The sequence below is a fragment of the Bacillus rossius genome, chromosome 1 (genome assembly GCF_032445375.1).
Source record: "Bacillus rossius redtenbacheri isolate Brsri chromosome 1, Brsri_v3, whole genome shotgun sequence".
NCBI classification, from domain to species: Eukaryota; Metazoa; Arthropoda; class Insecta; order Phasmatodea; family Bacillidae; genus Bacillus; species Bacillus rossius.
The window spans coordinates 118,779,395-118,803,619 of record NC_086330.1 but is presented as its reverse complement, the minus strand read 5'-3'; the positions used below and the strand labels follow the sequence as shown (position 1 = coordinate 118,803,619).

Below are 24,225 nucleotides of genomic sequence, written 5' to 3'. Positions count from 1 at the left end.
AAGTTATAATTCAATATTATTAGATGATGCTTTGATGAATTACATAAGAAAATGTTTTTCCAAAATTGTCATTTCAAATTTTCCTTTTAAATATATATTTTTTTTGATACATTTTTTTTAAATTGTTCATTACATTATAAAGCTGTGTCTAAAACTTCTGTGATCTTTGGGTATATCTGCCAATAGAACACACAGAAACAAGGATAGCAGATACTGTGTGTTGAAATTAAAACACACATTGCAATCTAAGGATAGGACATGCTATATCTCTGTCTCATTATTGTGAATAGTGAGTTGTATTGATAAAAGTGGCAAATTAAGCTTCATAATATTTACATTCTAATTTTATTCATATTTCACTCTTGAACTCAAAGATGGCCAGAACATTTCTGTATCTGAAAGTTTCGTCAAGAATTGTAAAACATTTTACTGTATTTTCTTGAACAGAGCCTTAGGTGTTCATCCATAAATACCATTCAAGAAAAAACACAGAAAACACTGAAATTACTGTGCCGTTGTGCACTTGTTGTGTGGGCATGCACCCATTATTGCTTATGTTGTTTAAAAATGCAAACTGGGAGGCTACTTTTTTATTATATCGCTTTGCAATACCTAATTGTTTTTAACTTTTAATTATTAGAAGTATAATGAAATTATTATTATCTTAAGTATCAATTTGTAAGAAATAATTGTTTTTGTATAAAAATCATTTTTTTTGTTAAAATATATTTATGTCTTTGTTAAGCTTTGTGGATTTAAAAGAAAAACATATGGACTTCAAAAGACTTTAAACATCATAAATTAATTTTTCCTTTTGTTTATATTAATATTGTGGTTAAGATTAATTATTGAGTTATTGCACTTAAGTGCAGGAAAGTGTAACATTTTAAGTTTCTTATCTCTACGTATTGTCATATCATTCTATGGTCATTTTCCTATTGAAAAGGCTGTTTTTGTCAGCCATGATGTAGACTTCAAAATTTTTGTGCTCATCAAGTATCCATCGACAACAGGTTATCAACTTTTGTTTGGTAGTTTTCCCAGTCGGCATATTTCCTCTTTCCCACTTTTGAATACATCAAAGCAATGCTATTCAACCTAAGATCCCGGAGTCTTCCGTCGTGATTTACCTTGGTGAGGTTTGGTAAGCCGAACCAAGAACAAATTACCGGCATATTACACATCAAAGAAACCCAAAATACATTACAAATATATATATATATATATATGTGTCTCTCTCTCTATATATATATATATATATATATATATATATATATAGACACACACTAGTACATAATAAAATAGGATAGCCAATATTACAGTTATTTGATATTCTATACACATATTTACACAGGTTTGATTCACATTTATTAAATAGACATTACCACACAAAAGTATACTAATCTGCAAAATTAACAATATCTTGGCAACTGTAGAGATGTGTTCTATTATCTGCAACCATGTATGCCAGTCTATAAACAAAGCTGCTTAAGGCAAGAGTTTGCATCATTTAAGAAAAGGCAAACACCACACCCCAGTTGCTACAATAATGCCCTTACTTACTGTTTGGAAAACTGGGAGGAATCTTAAAAGAGAAAATGGAAGTGAACCAAAAAGCTCACGTTTGTGGAGAGTTGATTGGTCAAAGTGTGCACTTTCTCCTGGGCATCTTGCAGTTCTCTCCGAAGCTTTCGTATTTCATGAGCCTGCTTCTCTTCTGGCGTGCTGTACAGAGACGATGCCGTGGAGACCAGGCTGACAGATGAGCCATGAACTGTAACAGTGAAAATGAAACTACAACTAACCGAACCATTATTGGTTGTGCTATATGCATGGCCAGTAAAAGATCAAACAAAATTCATAAATAACAAAAATATATATATTAATTGGATAATTTATTTTACATTTGTATAATATTATTTACACCATCAAAGCACTACGTTTTAGTTCCAAACTCAAGCAGGTTAGCCAATTTACAAGATCATTCTCAGGATATGTGAAAATAAAGGTTTAAAAAAGGGGGAAAGGGAGGGGGGAAATAAAAACATTGTGGTAAATAAAGAAATTTACATGGAAATGGTTTAAAAGTACACCCCAAAATTTTTTATTGAAAAAAAAAAAAATTATAGAAAATACAGAACTTATTTGGTAACACTCCTGACTGATTTAAAATACTGAGTTACTATTCATTCCTAATAGCCATAAGATGGATACTTACAGGCAATGCATGGTCTCTCAAATAATGCTACAGAAGAAACAAAATTTATCTCCCAAAAAAATTTAAATTATGTTTAGTAACTTAACCACTTAACATGTTAACCCGATTTAACTCGGGTTATATAAAGTGGTAATTTTATGCTAACCTGAGTATACTCGTGACACAATTCACTTTGCTGTCCTTCATTATGTATCCAGAATATTTCCGTCATGTTTCTTCGCTCTTGTAGTTTACTTTTTTCCGTGTAGATTGCGGCACATATTGACTATCTGTGTACACTTAAAGCTTTGTAACGAGATGGCAGCTCTGTGCGCTTGCCGACACGCAAGATGATAAGCGTGTTCATGAAACGTTCGTAACTTACACCTGTTTGTTTACAAATATTTAGTTTATTATTTTGTTGACAGGGTGCAGTATCTATTTAGATTTCATTACCTTACCATGCACAGTGCAGTGATCAGAGACAAAAGCAATGGTACTGTTTTTTCGCGAGTTTTGCAACACTCAAGTAGACAGTTTCTTTCGTTTTCGTATGCGTATTTCATAAATAATTGTATGAATATATAAACTGAATATTTTATTTTTATTTTAAATGAGTTTTGTCATGGATATTGCCATACGTTTTGCGATGTTTTCTTTTGTATTGGGGTACGAATGTACTCTATTCATGTACATTATTTTCGTATTGGGACATTTTTATGGTTTTTTTCCAGAATGTGTGTGACAAATAATGTGTACCTGTACTTATGTAAACTTTGTTTCATGTATATTATTAATTGTATTTTTCGTATTTAATATTTTGGCCATTTATTACTGGCATATGTAATTTTGGAATACATATAATTTTTTTTTACTCTTCATTAGTGTATATTGTATAAACTTTTTGCATCAACATTTTGTAAGGATTTTTTCCTAAAAATAATATGTTATTACTTAATGCAAACGTAATTACAGTGAAACCTCGTTAAAATTATCCCGCTTATTACGAACGACTCGTTAATATTACCTATTACTATTTCCCCGTGAAATATGCCCATTAAACACAATGAAGATTTGTTTGGTTAATACGAAATTCTCGTTATTATGTATAGCGAACAATAACAATTCCCTTCCGTGTAAACAAACAGTCATGTTTACCGTTTAATACGAACCAAAGATTACCACAAAGATACGGCCCCGCCTGAGTGTCCGAAGTGTGTTTTTAACTCTTATGTTTTCAAAATCACTCGTTCGTGTGTTCGATATGTTCAGAAATCACTCGCGTTTGTACAATATTCGGTATATTGAACTTCACGTGGGATTGTATTTACGTTCGATTTTGTACTTCCTTTGTATACATGAATCTGTGCCGGACCAATAAAATCAAAATATATATTACGCCTAACCCGTTTAATATTTGTGTACGTTGTAATGAAAGTTTAAGTGAATTATCTCGTGAGAATTTTATTAAACTTTAGAATTTGTACGTACACACATAAAAATGGAGGCAAAACATAAACGCAAGGAAATTGCATTGAAGACAAAAATTAAGATAATAAATTCAGTTTGTCAGGGTGAAAAAACGAAAACAGAACTTTCTGAAGAGTTTGGTATATCAAAATCAACCTTAAGTACAATTCTAAAGCAAGCAGATAAAATAGAAGAAGCGGTCAGGAAAGGTAGTAATCAAACTAAGTAAAGGATGCGCGTCGGTAAACATTCCGAATTAGAGGCCAAACTGCTGGAGTGGTTTCATCAGATGCGCGCCGCCAGAGTTCCAATTTCCGGGCCTATTATCCAAGAAAATGCTGATCAGCTGGCACTGCGACTCAGAATTGATGATTTCCATTGCAGCAACGGGTGGCTTCAACGCTTCAAAGATAGGCATAATTTGGCCACAAAAACCATTTGTGGCGAATCTGCAGCTGTCGACCAAACAGCAACGAGTGACTGGCTTCAGTCAGTACAGACCATCGTAAGTAAATTTGCACCACATGATGTGTTTAATATGGATGAAACAGGGCTTTTTTACAATCTGTTGCCCAATAAAACTCTAACCGTAAAAGGTGAAAACTGCCATGGCGGTAAACACAGTAAAGTTCGTCTTACAGTTTTACTATGTTGAAATCAAGATGGCAGTACTAAACTTCGACCCTTGGTTATTGGAAAGTCTGCCAAGCCAAGATTTTTCAAAGATGTTGCAGCAAAAAACCTGCCAGTAGATTACGAGGTAAACAGTAAGGCTTGGGTCACCACAAAAATTTTCCAGTTGTGGTTGTTAAAATTGGACAGGAAAATGGTGACTCTAAATCGCAAAATTTTGTTATTGTTGGACAACTGTGCTGCACATACTGCTCATGGTATGAAGTTGGAAAACATTACCTTACTCTTCTTGCTACCAAATACAACAAGTGTGACACAACCATTCGACCAAGGTATAATACAGTGCTTGAAAAGAAACTACAGACAGCGCTTGGTGAAATACCTTATCAGGCAGTGTGAAAAAGGAAAGACTGAGCTTCCTAGATGGTCAGTTTTGGATGCTATCCGCAGTTTAGCCATGTCGTGGGACAGCATCAGCCAAAAGACAATTGTGCATTGATTTGCAAAAAGTGGTTTTGGCCAGCAAACTGTTGAAGAACCTGACTGTGATCAACCTTTAGAAGATTTGCAAGAGTTAAAAGAACATGTGCAAGTTGATAATGACTTCAATGAGTTTGTTCATATTGATGACAGTGTGTACACCAGTGCAAGATTAACTGCAGAAGATCTTGTTGGTTCACTAGGATTACAGGAAACACCAAGGGCTGACGCTGTACAGTCACTTTGTGAGGGTGGTACAAGTCAGGATAATGATGGTGATGACGACAATGGTGAGGTAGTGCATAAACTAAAACTTCCAAGCAAAAGTGACACAATCAGTGCTTTGCGTACACTGGAAAATGTACTTGCTGCAAGTGATGTGCCAATTGACTTGATTGCAGGATTTGAGAAGATATGTTCTGCTGTAAATGATATTTACAGAGATAAGGGTGTCCAGAAAAAAAATTAATAATTTTTTTAAACCTATGTAAATATATCTTGCATACTTTGCATAAGAATTGCTATACACTCAACAGCAATTAACTGTACGGTAAATGTTAATCATTTTGTCAAAACTTTGGAAACTTATTAAATAAGAATACATACATACATATATGTATACTAATTATCAGTCTGTTATAGTGTATTTTATTAAAACTATTAAAATTGCTTCTAAGTGTATTTTGTTAGTGTGCATGTCAATATCTGGCTTCTATTACAATAATAATATTCCACATTTTTAGTGCTCTGACATGTAGGTATTCAATATTTCTTATCGAGTTCTTATTCTACCTATTGGCTCAAGAACCTCATTAATATGAACCTCGTTATTACAAACTGAAATATTTTACTCCCCTTCAGGTTTGTATTAATGAGGTTTCACTGTAATTACTCGAAATAAAATCAATTCACAAAATATGACAAAATATTACATAATTTGCATTTCCGCTCCAATAATAACATATTTACGCCGACATAATGACTGGCCGAGTTAACTCGGGATAAATATGTGGTAAAATTATTGTCCTTCATATTTCATAAACAAACAATTTTTAAAAAAAAAGGCCAACTGTTGTTTGTTACATTTCTAAAGTACTTTTCTATTTAGTAATTAAAAAAAAGTGATTTTTTCGGAACAGCTTTTGAAAATGTTACTGGAATGTTAAGTGGTTAACCATCAAGTTAAAAAAAAAAAAACATAACAGGCTTGGCATTGAAGGGTGTCCACAAATGATTGGAGCGATTTCATGAAGTTGTTGTGGGTGCATTTATCAACATATCGGGACGAAACTTGGTGGTTATGTGCACAAACTCAACAAGTTTTATTGGGACTTTACAAGTGTTCGATATGTTGACCCTTTGCTATCCTGCACACATCAACCCTAAAATCAAGCTATTCCCAAACATTATGAAGCATGTCCGTGTCAATGCGATCAAAAGCATTCCTGATGCAAGCTCTCATGTCCGCTAAATCAACCGGTAAAGGAGGCACAAACACCAGATCTTTCACATAGCCCCACACAAAAAAATCACACGGGGTTAGATATGGGGAGCGCGGAGGCCATGCAAGGAATTGTTGATCATCAATCCCACCAGGGCCTATCCATCTGTTTGGCAATCTGTGATTCAGGAATTCGCGGACATTGCGATGGAAGTGGGGTGGAGCTCCATCAACTGGTAGATAAAGTCCTCACTGTCTGTCTCAAGCTGAGGCATGAGCCACTGTTCTAAAATGTCCAGAAAAATGTGTCCTGTTATTGTTTTTTCGCAGAAGAAGAAGGGCCCATAAATCTTCGATCTGGAGATTGAGTTTTGGGGCGTTCCGAATATGCTCAATGATGGCATGGGGATCCTCTGTTCCCCAGATACGCACATTGTGTCTGTTCACTGTGCCACTAAGGGAAAATGATGCTTCATCACTAAACACAAGTCGATCGCAAAAGTCATCCTGCTCCTCCATCAGTTCTTGCAATCGAGTGCACCACTGAAGCCGGATGGCTTTGTCCGCAGGTTTTAGCGCTTGCAGCAACTGCATGCGGTATGGCGTCTGCTTCAGATGTTTCCTTAGGATCTTCCATACAGTTGATCGGGGAATATCCAATTCTCTGCTAGCTTTCCGCGTAGACTTTTTAGGGCTACGCAGAAAACTAGCCCGCACACGCTCAACTGTTTGATCAGCCACTGGTGGACTTTCCCTTACAAAGACATCCTGTAGCTTTGAAGTGTTTGTACCATCGCCGTATGGAATTCACAGACAGTGGTTCTGCATTGAACTTCGTCCTGAATCGTCGTTGAACTGTTTTGACTGATCGACTTGCATGAAATTCAAGGACGGCGTATGCTTGCTTGTCGTTTGCCTCCATATCTCTAATGCTGTTATATGTGCCGAGGAAGGCGGGAATCTGCAATACAGAATAAAACTTGTTGAGTTTCTACAGATGACCACCAAGTTTCATCGCGATATGTTGACAAATGCACCCACAGCAACATCATGAAATCGCTCCAATCATTTGTGGACACCCTGTAGTAATGACAGAAAGTTAGTTGTAGTGCACTTATTCTATTGCTGATATGGAAGAAAATTGCCACTTCAAATTGAAAAAAAAAAAAACTTTTTTCCCCCTTACATTGCACAGGGTCTTAACACATTTATTACTTTAAGCTATCATTATTTACGTGCTTTATAACATGTTTCATCCTTAGGTAGCAGTTGCATTTTAAAGAGCAATTACTCTTTTTTTCCAATCCACTGTGCCAGATATATGCAAAGAGCACAAAAGTTTTGATACAACTTTATAATATGATAATTTTTTTAAGGAAATTTGGAATGAGATTCTTGTAAATACATTTTCTTGCTTGTATTTCATAAAGACCATCATCTTATAATATCCAAATCTTACTTCTAAGCAGACTTAAATGTAAGATGCTATCTTGGTTTCAACCATTTTTTTTAAAATTTGTTGTTTTATTTTAATAGTAAAATTTTGGCTCTATCTTACCATAGCACATAATTAATGGAATGCCTTGTTATTAATAGTGACCGACTGCTTCAAATAGTTTCTCTTATGAAGTAATACATGTGTTTAGGATTTATACTTTTTTCCTTTTCAGAATGTATATAACTGTAATAGTATTGTCAAAAGAAGCTATTTTATGGCCTTAGAAAAAATCAACACACAGTGAAATTTAAAAATTATAAAATTAATTATAATTATCAATAGAATACAAAATATTACAAAATAATTTTAGTTTTAATAAGCTGGGTAGTATCAATCTGGTATCAGTGGGCACCAATTGCTCTGTACTGCAATCTAAGCGTGAGACAGACTATAGACGACCTAATGCTAAAAGGCATACTTTTGAAAGTGTACTTGCCTTCATCATCCTTTGAGTTAGCTTTGGAAAGCATGCCGGAATAAGTAGTATAGCCAGCCCGACTCAAGCCATGAGTGGAAGCTGATGAGGTGATCGGTGACATTGGATTGTTAAACCTGTCACAAAACACATTAAGAGTGATTTATAATCCTTAAATTTCCTTTTAGACAGATTTTAAACAACACAAAAATATATAATTAAGAGTAATAGTTTTAAAAATCTAGATCATCTTATGAATAAATAACAGGTTACAGTAGTTCAGTGCAACAGACCAAAAAAACGAACACGCACAAAATCCTCCAAGTTAAAATTTATTCAAACTGCCATTTATAATATATGTCTATGCATATTTGCTTAACAAATGGAATCTCAATGTATGAAGAAGAAAAAAAACGTGTGTGTGGAATCCATGTACGACAGAAGTGAAACTTCTTGCTAATTATATTATTAGGTATAGGAAACATAATTCTCCTTGGCTGAGATCACAAATTAAAAAAATTATGTTTAAGTATGCAAGTGTGCAAGAATGCTGCATCATTTATACCTCAACCCTGCCGTCTCCTCTACAGGTTTTCTCACCATGTACGGAACTATTCCCCTCATTTCCTGTTTTCCCTACCACATACCTAACTATTCACCTCATGTGACTTTCATTTTCATTATGTGCAAAAATTGTAGCCCCTTCAGCAAATAAGTTTCACTTCAAAAAATTTGTTTGTACATTAATTACACTGTACATTAAATGCAAAAATAATAAATACAGATACATTATAAAAATATGAATGAAGAATAGGTTTCTGTTGTTGGTAAATAAACTGGAGCAAGCTAAAGTTTTAAGGGACATAGTTGAATAGCAAAGAGAAGTTGTTTTGACAAAAATTCTTTGTGTATCTCAGATTCACAATACATTTTGCCACTTGCAAGATGGGAACGAGGGTGTCACATTACTGAATGTAAAAATGTTTGTTTGATCCCCAGAATGATGTCTTTAGTTGTCTACTGCACTAGGAAAAAAAAGGATCTCTTAACACTTTCCCAATAAGAAGGGCATGCCTTAATGTCAGGACATAGAAGAAAATGCTTCCTTTCCTTGAAGGAAAGAAACAAACAACTTGTTAATGCTGGTTTCAACTCTGCTGAAATATAAAATTGTAAACATTTAAGTGTTTTTATCTGTACTAAAAATCTGATTGCACATTGCATATTTATTATAACGTCACGTTTTTTTTCCTAACTGTACAAAAGTGCTAATATTATAAATTAATCCTATAGGACATCCAGTTTAACAGATGATGGTCCTGCTGCTGCTACACAGAGGGAAACTTCTGCCTGTGTGCCATCTGATTGTCAAAGCAATCATGACGACACCACCAGTGCTAACGTCCAAAACATTAATGGAGTAGGAAATTTAATTACCTAATTTCGTACAGTGCTTGTTACCCAAGTATGATGTGGGGATCATTGTGCTTGTTCCATAACGCAGCATAGATCATGGGTTTGAGTCCCACTTCTGACTAAGGTGTCTGTGACTACCTTAGGCTAAGTTAGTGTGTAAGTACTCCTCCAATTAGGCTATCATCATTATAACTAAGACGGTAAAAAGCAAAAAAAAAAAAGCAAAAAAAAAACCTTTTAAAGGGGGATACGTCTCTTAAAATATTCCTAAATACATAAACTCAATGTTTATTTGTTTTCAACTGCACTTAATTTAATTTTTTGTTTTAACAAATTATTCTGCGTACACTGTAAAAAAAGGGACAATTACTAATAGAAAGGTTGAGTATATTTACATTTTGGTAAAGTTATTTTTAAATAAAACTACAATTTGTGTAATTTTACAGAAATTATTTCCAAAACTCCTAACGCTTCCATAAAAATATGTCCGAGTTTATCTTAAATTACACCTAAAATTACCTGACTTGTCGCAAAGAAACAGTATGTCTGAAAAAAAAAAACTTTGCCTATCGGAATTATGAATTAAGTTACTAATAAAGTTACGAACGTCTATTATTAATACGCACAAACAGTCGGTTCTCTCACTACAACAAAAAAACCTTCAAGATAAGTTTGTAAATAGAAGTTTTAACAATGTAGAATATTTCATCAATTATGAATTGATAAGGCAAGATATAGTGCTGTGGGTTAATGAATATTAGAGTATGCATGTATTCAATTTATGTTTATGTTATACAATATATGTGCTTTAATATTTAGTAATATGTGGCTGTATATATAGCTATATATGTATGTGTGTATACATACAAAAGTTATGTACCTTTTATCAAATATTAAATCTCTTATTGTAGCATGTGAATGTAAATGCTGTATACAATAAAACAAGTTTCATTCATTTTGCACAATAAATTAGTTGTACTCACTTTCTTTCTATTATTTATACTTCCTACTTATTGCACTCATAGAGGTGAACGCAAGATAGTCTCTTATTCTACAAAGGATGGATTATAATTTTCCCTTTTATTTAATCACCCATTGCCTTAACACAAAAGTAATGTAACAGCACAATTCACTATATTTAGTTAAGATTACCATTATTATGATTACTGCTAATACAATAACTTATTTACGCTCTGTATTTCCCTTTTTTATATATATATTTAGAATTTAGGCATGGGAAAGCTTACAGTTTTAATAATGTTTCACGATGTCCATACATGTCCATGTATAATCAAGGAAACAAAAAACCAGAGGCACAAACCTATAAAAATTTTGTCTAAATCTACATTTTTGCTTAGTTTTAGAGTTGACTATGGTTAATAACATACCAAAAGTTTACCAATTGTGCGTCATACCGAAAACATGTGTAAAGTCCTTTATTACAGTTTCTTACAGCCATCCATTTAAATATTTTCATTAAACGCACTTTCTGCTGTAGACTCTCGATAAAAGTATCTAAATAATATAGGAACGTTATTCTACACAACCTTGTAAAAAAATTTCAAAGCTGAAAAATAAATTTGAAATAAAAATCTATAAAGTTATTGATTATAATTCATTTACTTAGTTCTGGAAATAAAATTATGATTTACATACAAATGAAGGGCCTAACGTAAAAATAATCTACATAAAATTTTTTGCTTATTCTTTAAGCTTTAAGGCGGTATAATATAAAGAGTTTAGCGCGATTAGTATAATCGCTAGAGTAGCCTATAAGCGACGGATTATGAACTGTTTTGTGGTTGCAGCAAGCCAACGCAGCGTGCGTTATACGCGAACTTAATGGCATAGTTATGTAAACAAGTTAGTGAATTAATTTTGTTTAGAAAATGCTGCAAGTATGTGAAGTTTATTCGATTTAGTATATTTGAGTTACATTAACGCAAGTAAAATAATACTTTAACACTTTTCTCTTGCGAAGTGTTTTGATTTGGCTATATAAAATGGTAATGTACTTGTTAGCACTTGTCAACATGAACACCCTAAAATCCAAGTTTAATTATTATGTATGCAAAAATCTATAAAACTCAGGTAGGCTGTCCTCGTAAAGCCCGATTTAAGTATTAATTTTAATTTGGTTGGTAGGCCTATACATTTGGAATGGAAAAACGGAATCACTAATTAGGTTTAAAATAATATAAATACTCTAGGGATCGAATATTAAGTCACATTTAGGATAAGGCATATCATACGAGAACATGTTTTCAGTATGTAAATTATCATGAAAAATAGTTTTATCTAAGATTAAAAACCATGATTTAAATAACTAAATACTTAAATTAATTCCAATACTAATCAACAAATAGGTAATTTCTGAAAGTTAGGTACTGACTCATACTATCACTTGAGTAAAGTAGTCGTTTATAATTTACCCAGACTACGTGGTCAATAAGGAAAAAAAAACACTACTAGTTCTCATATGACCAATTAATGTTTGTATTTATAATTATAAGGATTGTGATAAAAATTTAAAAAACGCTTTTGCATGTACTTACGATACACAATTGAAGCAATCTACTAGTAATTTATGACCTACTTAGATCTTTGTTTCCTGGGATATAAACACCCCAACCCAACGACTGTAGAATGGCCCCCAGTAAGTACATTACACACTACGACGCTGGGAACGTTTCAGCGATCAGATTGATTGTGTTGGACTCTTATTAAAATTTACCATTTTAAAGCTTAATAAATGTACAACAGCAAAATTTATTAAAGTGATTTTCACGTCAGGCCTTTCATAGTTATCTAATCTGTATTTTCGTTTTCCGTTCATTACCTGTAAATTAGAATAAAATCTTTTTTTCCCTTAATTATTCATTATATTGCATTTTTTGTAAAACCGATCATAGGATTTTTTTAACATTTTTATGTATAATTATTTTTGTGGATTATTTTTGTTTGGTTTACTGAAGGGCTACTAAAAATATTACGTTAACGGAATGCATTATTGTGGGGCGCTGCAAGAAACTACCATTTAGGACTTAACTGCGTGTTTTCAGTATAACTCAAAAGGTTTGCGGAGATAAACTGTTCACATGTTACTAGAAAACTTTAATATAACCCCTGTACTAAATTACAGTTTGGGGCAAAATTTCCAGAGATTAAAAATTCTCGATTTCGTGGGAGCGAAAGTCAAACCAGCCCTTACAGCTATATCACTGTGGCAGTACGTATACAACACTGCTGCGCTTGGAACGCTCCATCAATTAACTAGATTGCCCTAGGCTCTTGAAAAATATGTCACTTTAAGATTAATAAATATGCAACAACTTTTGTTTGAGTGATTATTACGTTACACCTTCTATTTTTATATGAATCGTGTTTATATGTCCTTGACTGATGATATAAATATAACTTATTTAATAAATTAATCAATTTATATCTTAAATTTGATATTAACATTTGGAACATTTTCAACAATAGTGTGTATAGTAATGGTTATAGCTTATTTTGGTAGATATATGGAGTTTCTATGTTGAAAACTGAGCACATGGGAAACATTTTAATGGAATTCTGTAAGTCGCTGTCATCTAGGACTTAACCACACATTTTCGGTGATACGCTCAAGGTATACAGCGTTTAACATTTGGTATGTTATTAAACATAGTCGACTCTACCACTGTGCACAAATTGAGCTCTGGACAAATTTTTCACAGGTTTAAAATTTTATTTCCTGGGCTAACAGTGGCAAGTCGAATCGACCGCCTAAACAATGATCGAGTTCCTCGAATCATACTCGCAAAGGTGATCTCAGCAGTGGGGAGCCGAGACCGACCTCCCCCCTCAACGAACGCTGATAAGCCTTCCTCTCCTCCGCCCTCGTGAGAAACTGTATCGGCTGTGTGTGGAGTGAGACCGAGATATGACCTTCGAGCTTCTGCTAGTTCCTCATAGATGGCAGGCCGCAGAGCGAGCGCAAGCAACACCCTCACCCTCCAAAGGTCTGCTCGCCACTGAAGCGCTGGGACCATGTTCCTGACCTCCCTACACAATAACTGCGACCTACAGAGGCATCTAGACACTTTAGTAAGCAACTGATCCAAAATTCATTGTTTTCTGAGCGGTGACCGTTTTTTACCGTGCTCCAATCGCCTTAAGGGTTGTAACTCTTAACTGGTTGATCCAATTAGCAAAAAAAAAATGTGTCCGAAATTGATTTGTTCATGCTACAAGTTCAAGAGTAGCAACAAGATAGAAGGTAATGTGTTAAAGCCTGTATAATAAAAAGTTAGTAAAAACAAATAGGTAATATCAACAAAAATTAAAAACACAGTGTATAAAAATAATTGTTTATGTCACAACTTAACGCACCCACAACCATCACAAGACCATAAAGATTTACAAGACGGCCACAAGCAGTGTAGGCATGCTAAGCAAGATAAAAATTAACTGCACGTAAAAATTACTAAACTGGCAAAACCTACAGCTGAATTGAGGATAGCTGAACTCTTTAAAAAGCTCTGATTCATTACGTCTCTCGGACCCTTCTGTAGTCATCTAACTAGCATCAAAGTAACACTGCCATGGGCTAACGACCTGAATTGCTACAGTAATCTTGTGAGACTGTGAAATTAAACATATGCATGTACTGCAACATTAGATAGACTATAATACACAGTTGCAACAAACTTAGAAGTCATTCATATTAGTAAAAAAAACATTTTGAAATCAACTTTAACAACAAATCACTGCTCATGATGTATAAACAAAGTGTGCATGGACTTGTTTACACAGTTACGTTGAAGAAAGCTAAAAAGGTCCATGAATAACGACTTATTAAAATTATGTTTGATTTAATAGCAACCAATATCCATCATGTCTTGTTTTACATAAATTAGAATAAGAAAACAGAAAATAATGACAGTCATGTAGCTACTGTCACTACTTTGCATAACCTATACATATATATTGATCACTACGGCCACGTAAAATTATAATTTTAGCATGCGTAGGAAAATTACACAATGCATTAAAAAGAGGCCTAAAGCAGGGCCCCCTAAAAAACTTAAAACAAGACAAAACTAACTATGATCCTTGTATTTTTAATGAAGTGTTATGACTAGGACCTACTATTCAGCATTTTCTGAGGCTTAGGTTACTGCACTTAAACTAAGCAATCTGTACTAAAGTTGGTTCATGTTTAATTTATATTTCTAATTTTTGGAAACTCCGTTTATGATCTTTCTTCAACCCATCGGGCATCCTTCCATAACACGCGGAATTATTAGTGTGGGCGGTCCTAAAGACATGTTCATTTTATTTTCAATTGTTGTTTAAAAAAAGGACAAACAAGAAACTTACAGAAATCTATGTTAGAATATCTGAGAGCATCCAACTTTTACACAACCAACAGTCACTACCGAATTGAATTCCTTTCCCTGCTGCTAGAGAGCTATACAGGCATCACGTCAAGGGTACATGGCGCGACACAGGCGGGGAGAACTGTACCTGGAAGCAGCAGTGTTCTGAGACACCTGGCTGGGGGTGGGGCTGGTGGGCTGCGACGTGTGCTGGTTATTGCAGTGACCCACGGTCATTGTGTGCAGGGGGATCCCGTAATACACGTCCATCTCCTCAGAGCGTTGCAGCATCGATGGGTACATCTTTTCTGATTTTGTTGACCTGAACAGACTGTTTCATATAATGTGTGTAGGGTCTTGGGCACACACAATCATTTTTAATATGCCACGAAAAAAATATCTTATAATACGAAAGACTGTCAATAATAATTTATGATTACATAAAATACATATTAACTATGGAATTATAATTATATAACTTCCTTTAAATATTTACCAAAAAATTTACTAACATTACATATTAACATTAACATTTAACAATAACCAAGTTTACTAACAAGCAGTATGTAATTTAATGTAAAATGCCTTATTCAAAACTATGATACTAATGAAAATGTATTTTACAGAAACTTAAGTCAAAATTAATGCATTGCAGTTAATATTGTTTGGTTATACAAAAAACTTGCATGTCACTAGACTAAAAAAAAAATTGTATGTCTGCTTTAAAAAAGAGCTTAATTCTGTCAGCTATACAAAATGTTTGGAAATTGCTAGGCATGAATTTAATGGGCGGCAGGAAATGCTAAAAGCAGTATTTTTTGTTTAAGAATATATATCTGTAAACAGAACTCTACAAAATTACAAGCACAAACAGAAGCACGGAAATTTGAATTTAGCACACATTTAGGCACTAGGTACCCTATTAGCTGAGAGGTTGTGCTCAACGGGAAGCAGGCTACGAGTGGGGCACAGGCATCTAGAGTTAGCAAACACTAGCAACCAGCAGTCTGGTTACAGCACAGTGGATGGTGGTTATGAAACATTCACAAGATTGGCTTTGAGCAGTTAGAGCATTGTACATTAGTTAACATCTACCTTCACTACCATCATCACATCCGGCTAGAGCTCTTAGATGTGCAAATAGCTGTGAGGAACTACATGTGGTAGCAGCCCACTTCAAATGTTCTGCTCAAAAGTATCTCAACAACACCTTTCCTGGACAAAGTGTGGGGTGTGGTGGTCCAGTCAGTGACCACCTCGATGACTGGAACTAACCAAGGCACCACATTAAAAGCCATACCTACGTGGAGACGGTTGTGCAATTACAATGCATAACAGTGACTTGTAAACATCCACATGATGCACCAAAAATGTTCAGAAGACAGCAAGACAACATACTTCATCACTGTAATCCCAGCGTTGGGGTTGGGGGACGGCAACTCTTAAGATCTGTAGTGAAACTGCAAACACTGGCTTACGCCAAGCAATCTGTGACCCACGTCACCCTGTTCCCACAGCGCTGCGACTGCATGTCCTCTCAGTCCCTGGAGTAGCACTTAGATGATGAAGAAATTTGAATCTGCGTGCTATTGTTCGTGCCTGCCTATTTACAAGGTTTGCATTTCACTATGAATGTTCCATAACAAAACTGCTTGTTTTAGCATTTCCGAATGCCAGTTTAATTTATACACAGCAATTTCCAAACTTCCTGTCAATTACCATAAACTAAGCCAGTTGTCTTGACATTCATCATAAAACAGAAGATATAGAGAAACTTTTACACTCAACTCATTGAAATCTGTGTAAAATCTGTGTAAAATAAAGATAACGATGAATAGAGGATAGTGGTTGAGAGACGCTGCATGCCACTGCCCTTCACAAATTTTCAGGATATTTTTGAGAGGTACATTTTTTTTTCTTCTTTTCAGTAATGCCATATAAGCCGAATACAGACCTGCCAACATTCAAATTAATTTAAAAAAATCATGAGGACTTCCTATATAAATATTTTCAGGCCCATAAATACAGGTAAGATATAAAAAACAACAAATGAGAATCTTTAAATTTAAGTGACATACCTGTACATATGTTACATGGTCTCTGCTTCAAAATTTATTTCAACAAATTATAAGTTGCAGATTTAATTTAGTTGAACATAATTTAGCACTGTCGTGTAGTGATCAAGCTGGGCCGCAACTAAAAAAGATGTAAAATAACATTCTGCTCGTGTAACAATATTATCACTGTTCACAGCAAAATAAATTTTTTTATTGGAAGCAATACACTTCACGTGTTAGTTGTGTTTTTTGTAGCGACATGTTTCACAATGTCCCCTCTTCCACTATGCAAGATAGAAAAATCAGCACGGCACACGCTACAAAACTCAAAATTGCTTCCTTTACGTGACTCGAGTATTCATGGAAACTCGTTACTGTAAGCTTTCGTAAAACTTGTTTTGTAACTTTTACAAACAAAATCTTGGTGCCCCGAAAAATCGTGAGGAAACACTATTTTGGCGTGAGGGCGTAAGATGGGCCTTAAAATCGTGAGCCTCACACCAAAATCGTGAGAGTTGGCAGGTCTGCGAATATGTAGGTTCAAGGTCATGGTGACCGATTTTTATATTTGTAGTTTACTGTTAATATTTTTATAATAGCCTCTGAATTTGATTATGTAGTTTATTTAGAAAAGATATTCAACTATGTTTTTTACTGGTTTTTACATTGTTTGTTAGATTCCTTTTTGTGCAATCATATGTTTTATAATTGTATTTAACTTAAATGTTATTATAATTATATTTCTGCATGAGTATTCATTTGCAAGTGTTTAATATGTTTCTAGAACATTGGGTACTGTTTTGGGAAAAGACAGGACAAGAGGTACGCAACATAGTGGCACCAATTTTCCAGACATTTTAGCAAGACCTTCTGGTGCTTTCTGTATATATTCTTATGATAGGAAAAACGACAGGTGTTAGCTCCCACCGGAAACTGTAAATTTATTAGGGTTTTGTGTCAGTCAATCAAAAAGGACTTAGTAATTTGCTTGTTAATTTTTTTACAGAAACACCTCAATGTGAGGGTAATGTATTTTATATGGTATTGTGTCCTCGTATGTGATTGGTGATTGGTTGGTGAGGTTACGTGGCTGCAGGCAATTGCGTAGCCTCGTCAGTTGTTATTCGAGTGCTGTGCCAGTAGGTCATGACGTTCAGTGACTGACAAAAATATATATTTAAATATTGGCCAAGCTGCTGTTAAATTAGTCAAGAGTTTTTTTTTCCAGATAAACTAGAAATTAGGCCCCAGACATGGGGTGCAGACCCAAGTGGCTGTTGGTCTACCGGGACATAGTAAACTTTTGTTTGGTACCTAGCAGACAACGAGATTACTAGAAATTTTCTTTTGTTAAGACACAGGACTGTAAGGAGCGATTAACAAAATTGAGTGTTTACCGTTAAGTGACATCATGGAATCATGGAACTGGTATGTAAATCCAACCTAAGAAGTATAAATTACCCAAATTCATTTTAAACTCTTTTATTTAAGTATAACCATAAACAATTTCAAAAAGATTAACAATCAGAGATAGAACTTTACACCTAACTACAGAGTAAACTCTATATAACAACACTTAACGGACTGAGCATTTTTCGGCGTTATAGAGAGTGGTCGTTAAATGGAGAGAAATAAAAGATATAATTTTACTATTCAATAATAATGTTATTATACTAATATAGTACACATTTTACACACGAACATTAGTATTCATACAAATAACAACTCTTATTGCGTATAGTCTGTTATTTTTCTTTGTTTTTCCATATTGTAGACACGGTAGAGTGGCTAAATCCAAAAATCCAAAGCGTCTTCCAACATCACTGATCTTTTCTCCCGCCTCTATTGAGCGTATTAATAAAACTTTTTCGTCAATACACAAAGATTTTCGTTTACTCGCCATGTTTACAGTTCGAAAGTCTGTAAGCAACTGCGATAATGATAATGTGTAACAACTTTACAAAATTCTAGTGACCGAGGTAAACATGTGCAAGTTCATTATACAAAAAACAAAAGACAAAATTTCTTAGAATCTCTGGTACGTCAATAGAAGTAAACAAAACAGCAAACTAAAGAACGTACACAGCTGCAGTCCTTATCAACTTCGGCAACTTAGAAAGTAATGCTTAATGATTTATAATGCTGTATTGTCGTTAAATAAAGTGAGCGTGACACTATATAGAGTGTATTATTGTATAGAAAACAAGGTAAACCAACCAAAGCCAAGCAATTTCGACGTTTTAAGGAGTTTGTCGTTAAATCGAGTGACGTTATAGAGAGTTTGCACTGTACCTGCAAAATCATATTAAAATTTTTCAAGTGTTTTCTGTATGTGCAAGGAACCATCGTCGTCTTAGCCGGGCACAATTGTGACTCGTCACATGGTTATCCTGGTATTACCACGTAGTGTGGACTGATGTTGTGAACTGGAAGATGAAGGTGTCAGTGATTTAAGGATGTATAATGTTTAGTTCATCATAATTAAAACTTCAAGGCCATACTTTATATTAAATTTTTTATCTGTGGTAAAAATGCAAGGAGTAAGCACTACTAGAACACAAAAATTTCAAATCATCAAACCAATAAAAAAATTAAATATAAAGGTGGGGGAAAAAAACCAAACCACATGCACCAAAAATCTTACATTATGTCATTCATGCAAGTCAAAGACAGTAAAACATGTTCAACACAGTAATGCAGGCATGCAATCTATTATAATGAGAAAAATAGCACAACCATAAATTTTGCAGCAGTAAGCACAATGTGCATCCATAAAAAAAAGTATGGAAATTGTTTCTTGTTAAAACCATCAAGCAACAAAAGAGTCCTCAGTGCCCATGAATGCTAAAAGGTCATGTCAGTGGTGAGATGACCCAAATTTAAGACCACTAGCTAGATGATTCTTGCAATAAATTTGTGGTCCCATTGCCCTCTGTGCAATACCATTCAATGTAAAACCTGACCTAACATTTAAAATATTGAGAAGTTGGTTAGAACTTTTTTTTTCCATGCTTTTGAAGAAATTAGTGTTAACATTGGTTTGATGCTATCAAATCAACCTCTATCTCATTCCAAACAGCGAAATATTATTGCGAAATATAAACCACTTTCAGGAGATAGAATTTACTTTCACGTGCTTTCATATCACCTTGAGTCAATTCTCAGTTATCTCCTGCTGTGTATTTTTTTTTGTGACATTGCTTTACACTAACAAATCAAATACAGGAGGAGGCTTTAACTATGGTCAAGGCCTGCTATATTTCCAGAACAATAAACATGACAACAATCAATTCTGTTTATCATCCAAACTAAATTTAGATATCAGATGAGTGAGACATGTGTTTGTGTTGGCTGCAACACATTCCAAAACTTTTTCACTCATATTCTAAAACTTTTTCACTCATTCGTAATAACTCATTGTGATTAATGTTTCCGGTAACAGGAGAAAAAGGAGAAAACTCCTACGGTATACTCAAATCCACTCAACTCATACACCATGCAGGGTGTCATGTAAAAATTTGCATAACATATAGGTAAAAGTAAAATCAGGATGTGTAATTTTTAAGTTTTAGTTCATTAAGTACCCTAGACCAGTGGTTCCTATTTATTTATTTTTTTTTTTTTTTGCCAGAGAACCTTAAGATCGACTTTTCTTTCGGCGGAACCCCAACTTCTTCAAAGAAAGGATTATTTGACAATAATTGGGGCTGCTTTATATTATACAACATAAATGTCGTGACAAACGGAACCCCTGTGGCCCTGCCTTGGAACCCCAGGGTTCCGCGGAACACCTTTTGAGAACCGCTGTCCTAGACTACTATTCATATACCATACTCATAGCTGAACATCAGTACAGTTGATCCATAACAGAACAAGTGCTTTTGAATGGTTTCATCTACCTACTCACTGTGTATCTCATTATATACAACTAAAAAAAACATATGGTCCAATTTATTTGTATTCATACATCTTTAATATTAAACAAAATTATTGGGCAAAGAATAAGTGAATCAAAGAAGAAAATGGAGTTTAAGATGGTACAGGAAACTTATGGTTCGGCACATTTTGTAATCCAGCTTCACGTCCCATTACTTTTCTGCCTGTGTTTTAGGTTCGTTCAGAATTTAGCGTTACTGTCGATTATCATTTCAGTACAGTGTTTTCTGTTTTCTAGATGGTAACACTTCACATTTTCACACTTGGTATTCATACCAAACCTATATTGAAGTTCAATAATCCGCAAAATCGCTAATATCATGGCACGGCCATTGTCCGGTACGAACCGGATTAATAACATTTCAATGTAGATTAACGACTATGATTTGAATAAGACTTTCAAACACTGAGGTGTGACGGTAAAAGAACACGACTTGCCTGATGCTGCTGCTGCGGTTGAGGCGAGGTCCCGGGGAGGCGCTGCTCTCCCGCTGGTGCACGAGCAGCCTGGCGTGGGTGAGGCTGGCGCGATGCTGCAGCTGCGCCGGCAAGGAGCACAGAGACTCCACGCTGTCTGCCTCCGCCAGCCCACCTGCAACCCAGCACGGCATCACCCCACTCTGTGGCCATGTCCGCATCTGCCAACACCCGGTGCATACAACACTTATTCTGTTTATTAACTTTTGTAATAGAGGAGTTACACTAATTCCAACTAGACCCTGCCCAGAAGTCAGATGAAAATGAATTGGCCTTAAAATGCATATAATACAAGTTTTTGATGGTTAAAACTATGAAAATAAATATTTTTTCATTAAACTACTTTCTTTACAGCTTAATTTTAGTTTTAATACTACTGCATACATAGACCAAAGTTTTTAACCTATGAACTGATGTAAAATTAACATAACAATCCTCTTTTTTTTAATCCAGAAGGATTAACTGCATTTCCGGATGAGCAGGGTCCGGATTAGAGGGACCATACTGTACGTCTCACTGACAAACTCTTTTAAAGACATGGAAATTAGGAAATGAATATGCTACCTCCTGTTGTAAGGGACCATCCCAGCATTTACATGAAAAAAAATCAAGATCAGGATAATTGGACCGGGATTCTAACTGGGTTGTCCATAATACAAGTCCGATGTTTTACCACTGCGCCACCTAGCTCGGCACACAAAACTCCTGAACCTTCCCCAACTTGTATAACTTGTTGCAGTTAGACAACAGGGTTCACACACACTTACTCTACACAGTTTCTCAGAGTTCTCCCTAGTCAACCAAACTCTTTCCACCCCATATTGCAAGGTAACAAAAATACATTACATTGTAAATATGTACAGAAACACACGTAACATTAAATCTTCTCCCTCTCATAATTTCCATCAATGCTATGCAACCAACACTACTAGTCTGTAACGATTTTATGTTACACCATAGTTGATCAAACTTTGAAACAACATAGTACTGATTGTGACCAGGTGAATGACTATTGGCATTTGATTGTGTTTCAAATCATTAAATGATTACACAGTTGATTCATCACGCAATAAAATAGATGGGTTTATAGACAGTAAAGGGACAAAACAGTATTATAAATTACTAATCCATTTTGGTAACAAACAATTTTTTCAATTTCCACTTTTTTCCAGGTTTTGAAGACACTATTTCTAGTTACCCGAGTTTTCTCTGTGGGAACCCTGGATATTCACCAGCATGTAACTGCTGGGAGGGAATAACTGATACAGTAAATCACTGTTAATATGTTTATTCAAGGAACTTAGAAATTTAGACTTAATAACAGGGAAATTTTACTAAACGGTTCGATTGCATGTATTTATAGGTCCAGTAATAAATCTTTTAAAACTCATAATGCAACAGATTTTTATTAAATGGGATTTCCTTGAGAAGGTTTTACTCTATTTCCACGATGGCAACTACAACTGCTGTAACAGTAACGCCAGTATACGAATGCTGACTTTAGAGTATGCCTATAGCTATGTCCCTTACTTCGGTAAGCCATACCGCAAGCTTTGGCTTGATGTTTGTTAAGTTCATAATGCAAGGAATAATCCTCTGTGACAGTGTACACAAGATATAATGCAAGTTTTACTGTAATAATAAGTACATAACACCAAACCTACAAGCATGCATATACATAACTTTGATTTTTTTCTTAAAATTTCAATGCACAAACATGACTTGCCCTTTTCCACTTTGCAAAAAAGAAAAACTGTTATAAGTAGGCCTGTGCAAATATACAATATTTCAAATACCAAAACAAATAATTTTTTTATTAATAAAATCTACACTTAAAGCATTTTAATGTATTCTAAGTTTAATGAAGCATTTGTATACAGACTGATTAATGAGGCCATGATAACTTATCTAGGAAGGTATTCCAAAATACAAAAATAAGAATTTTGGCATTGAATATTTTACACCTGTAACCTAATCATATTCCTAGTTCGAATTACTGCTCTCAAACCATTAGATAGTTCATGGCCAGACCCTTAATTTTAAGGAACAATTTTTTGGTGTCCTATCCGTGATCGATATGTGCCCAAAATATTGCACAAGTGCAGCGCTTTATTTTAAGTGATATCATCAAGAAAGCCAACCTGTGTACCAAGTGTATCAGCATGCAAAATGAATAATGACCATAACAAAAAATTATCACAATTTAAAAAATTCTTTAAAAAGTTAGCTTTTATTGATTTGAAAACCTATAGTTTTATAGTATAGCTCTAAATCACAGTGTCTCTGTAGCAGAGTTACAAAGTGAATATAACCCAGGAGCAAATATAGGGACAGAAGCACGTTCAAATCTCATTAGTGGGGAATCTTTTTAAAAAATTTATTAAACTTATAATTGCATTATAAATACTATAACATGGCTGCAATAAGCTTGGAATTCCAAAGTTCTCTGACTTCAACAGGTTTTCCAAACCTGAATCAACAAATTTCCTTGAATTTCCAGACACAAATAATCTCATGGAGTCATTTAATACTTTTCCTGCAGGTAAAGGAGGTACACATATATGCAGTTAAAATGTGTCATTTTAATCTTAAAACCAAAAATTTAACATTTAAATAAAAGTTTTTCCTCAGGAGGAAACCCTAGCAACAGACTAACTAGAAAAATAAGATGATTTTACTTGGTTGGTTAGGGTAAGGTTAACTACATAAAAAAAATTGTAAATTTATTTGATGGTTGATTATGAAATACCAACTATAATGTAGTTAACATAACATAACCTAACCAACTACAAAATTAAATATAAAAGTGGAAAAATCAATAGAACTTGATTAAGTATTTCTT

At 34.5% G+C, this 24,225-nt stretch overlaps 1 protein-coding gene across 4 annotated transcripts in view; it reads right to left on the bottom strand.

Annotated features, from left to right (window-relative positions):
• LOC134543164 (protein sickie) overlaps positions 1 to 24,225 on the bottom strand; it is a 144,249-nt gene that overhangs the window by 70,318 nt on the left and 49,706 nt on the right. For 2 of the 4 annotated variants that reach the window (XM_063388037.1, XM_063388056.1), the window contains exons 12-15: positions 21,345 to 21,498; positions 15,062 to 15,244; positions 8,156 to 8,271; positions 1,623 to 1,774 (exon numbers count right to left, since the gene is read on the bottom strand). In XM_063388037.1, coding sequence (XP_063244107.1) covers positions 1,623 to 1,774; positions 8,156 to 8,271; positions 15,062 to 15,244; positions 21,345 to 21,498 — 605 coding nt within the window. The remainder of the gene's footprint in view (positions 1 to 1,622; positions 1,775 to 8,155; positions 8,272 to 15,061; positions 15,245 to 21,344; positions 21,499 to 24,225) is intronic. The other 2 variants (XM_063388065.1, XM_063388046.1) reach the window with 1 other exon arrangement.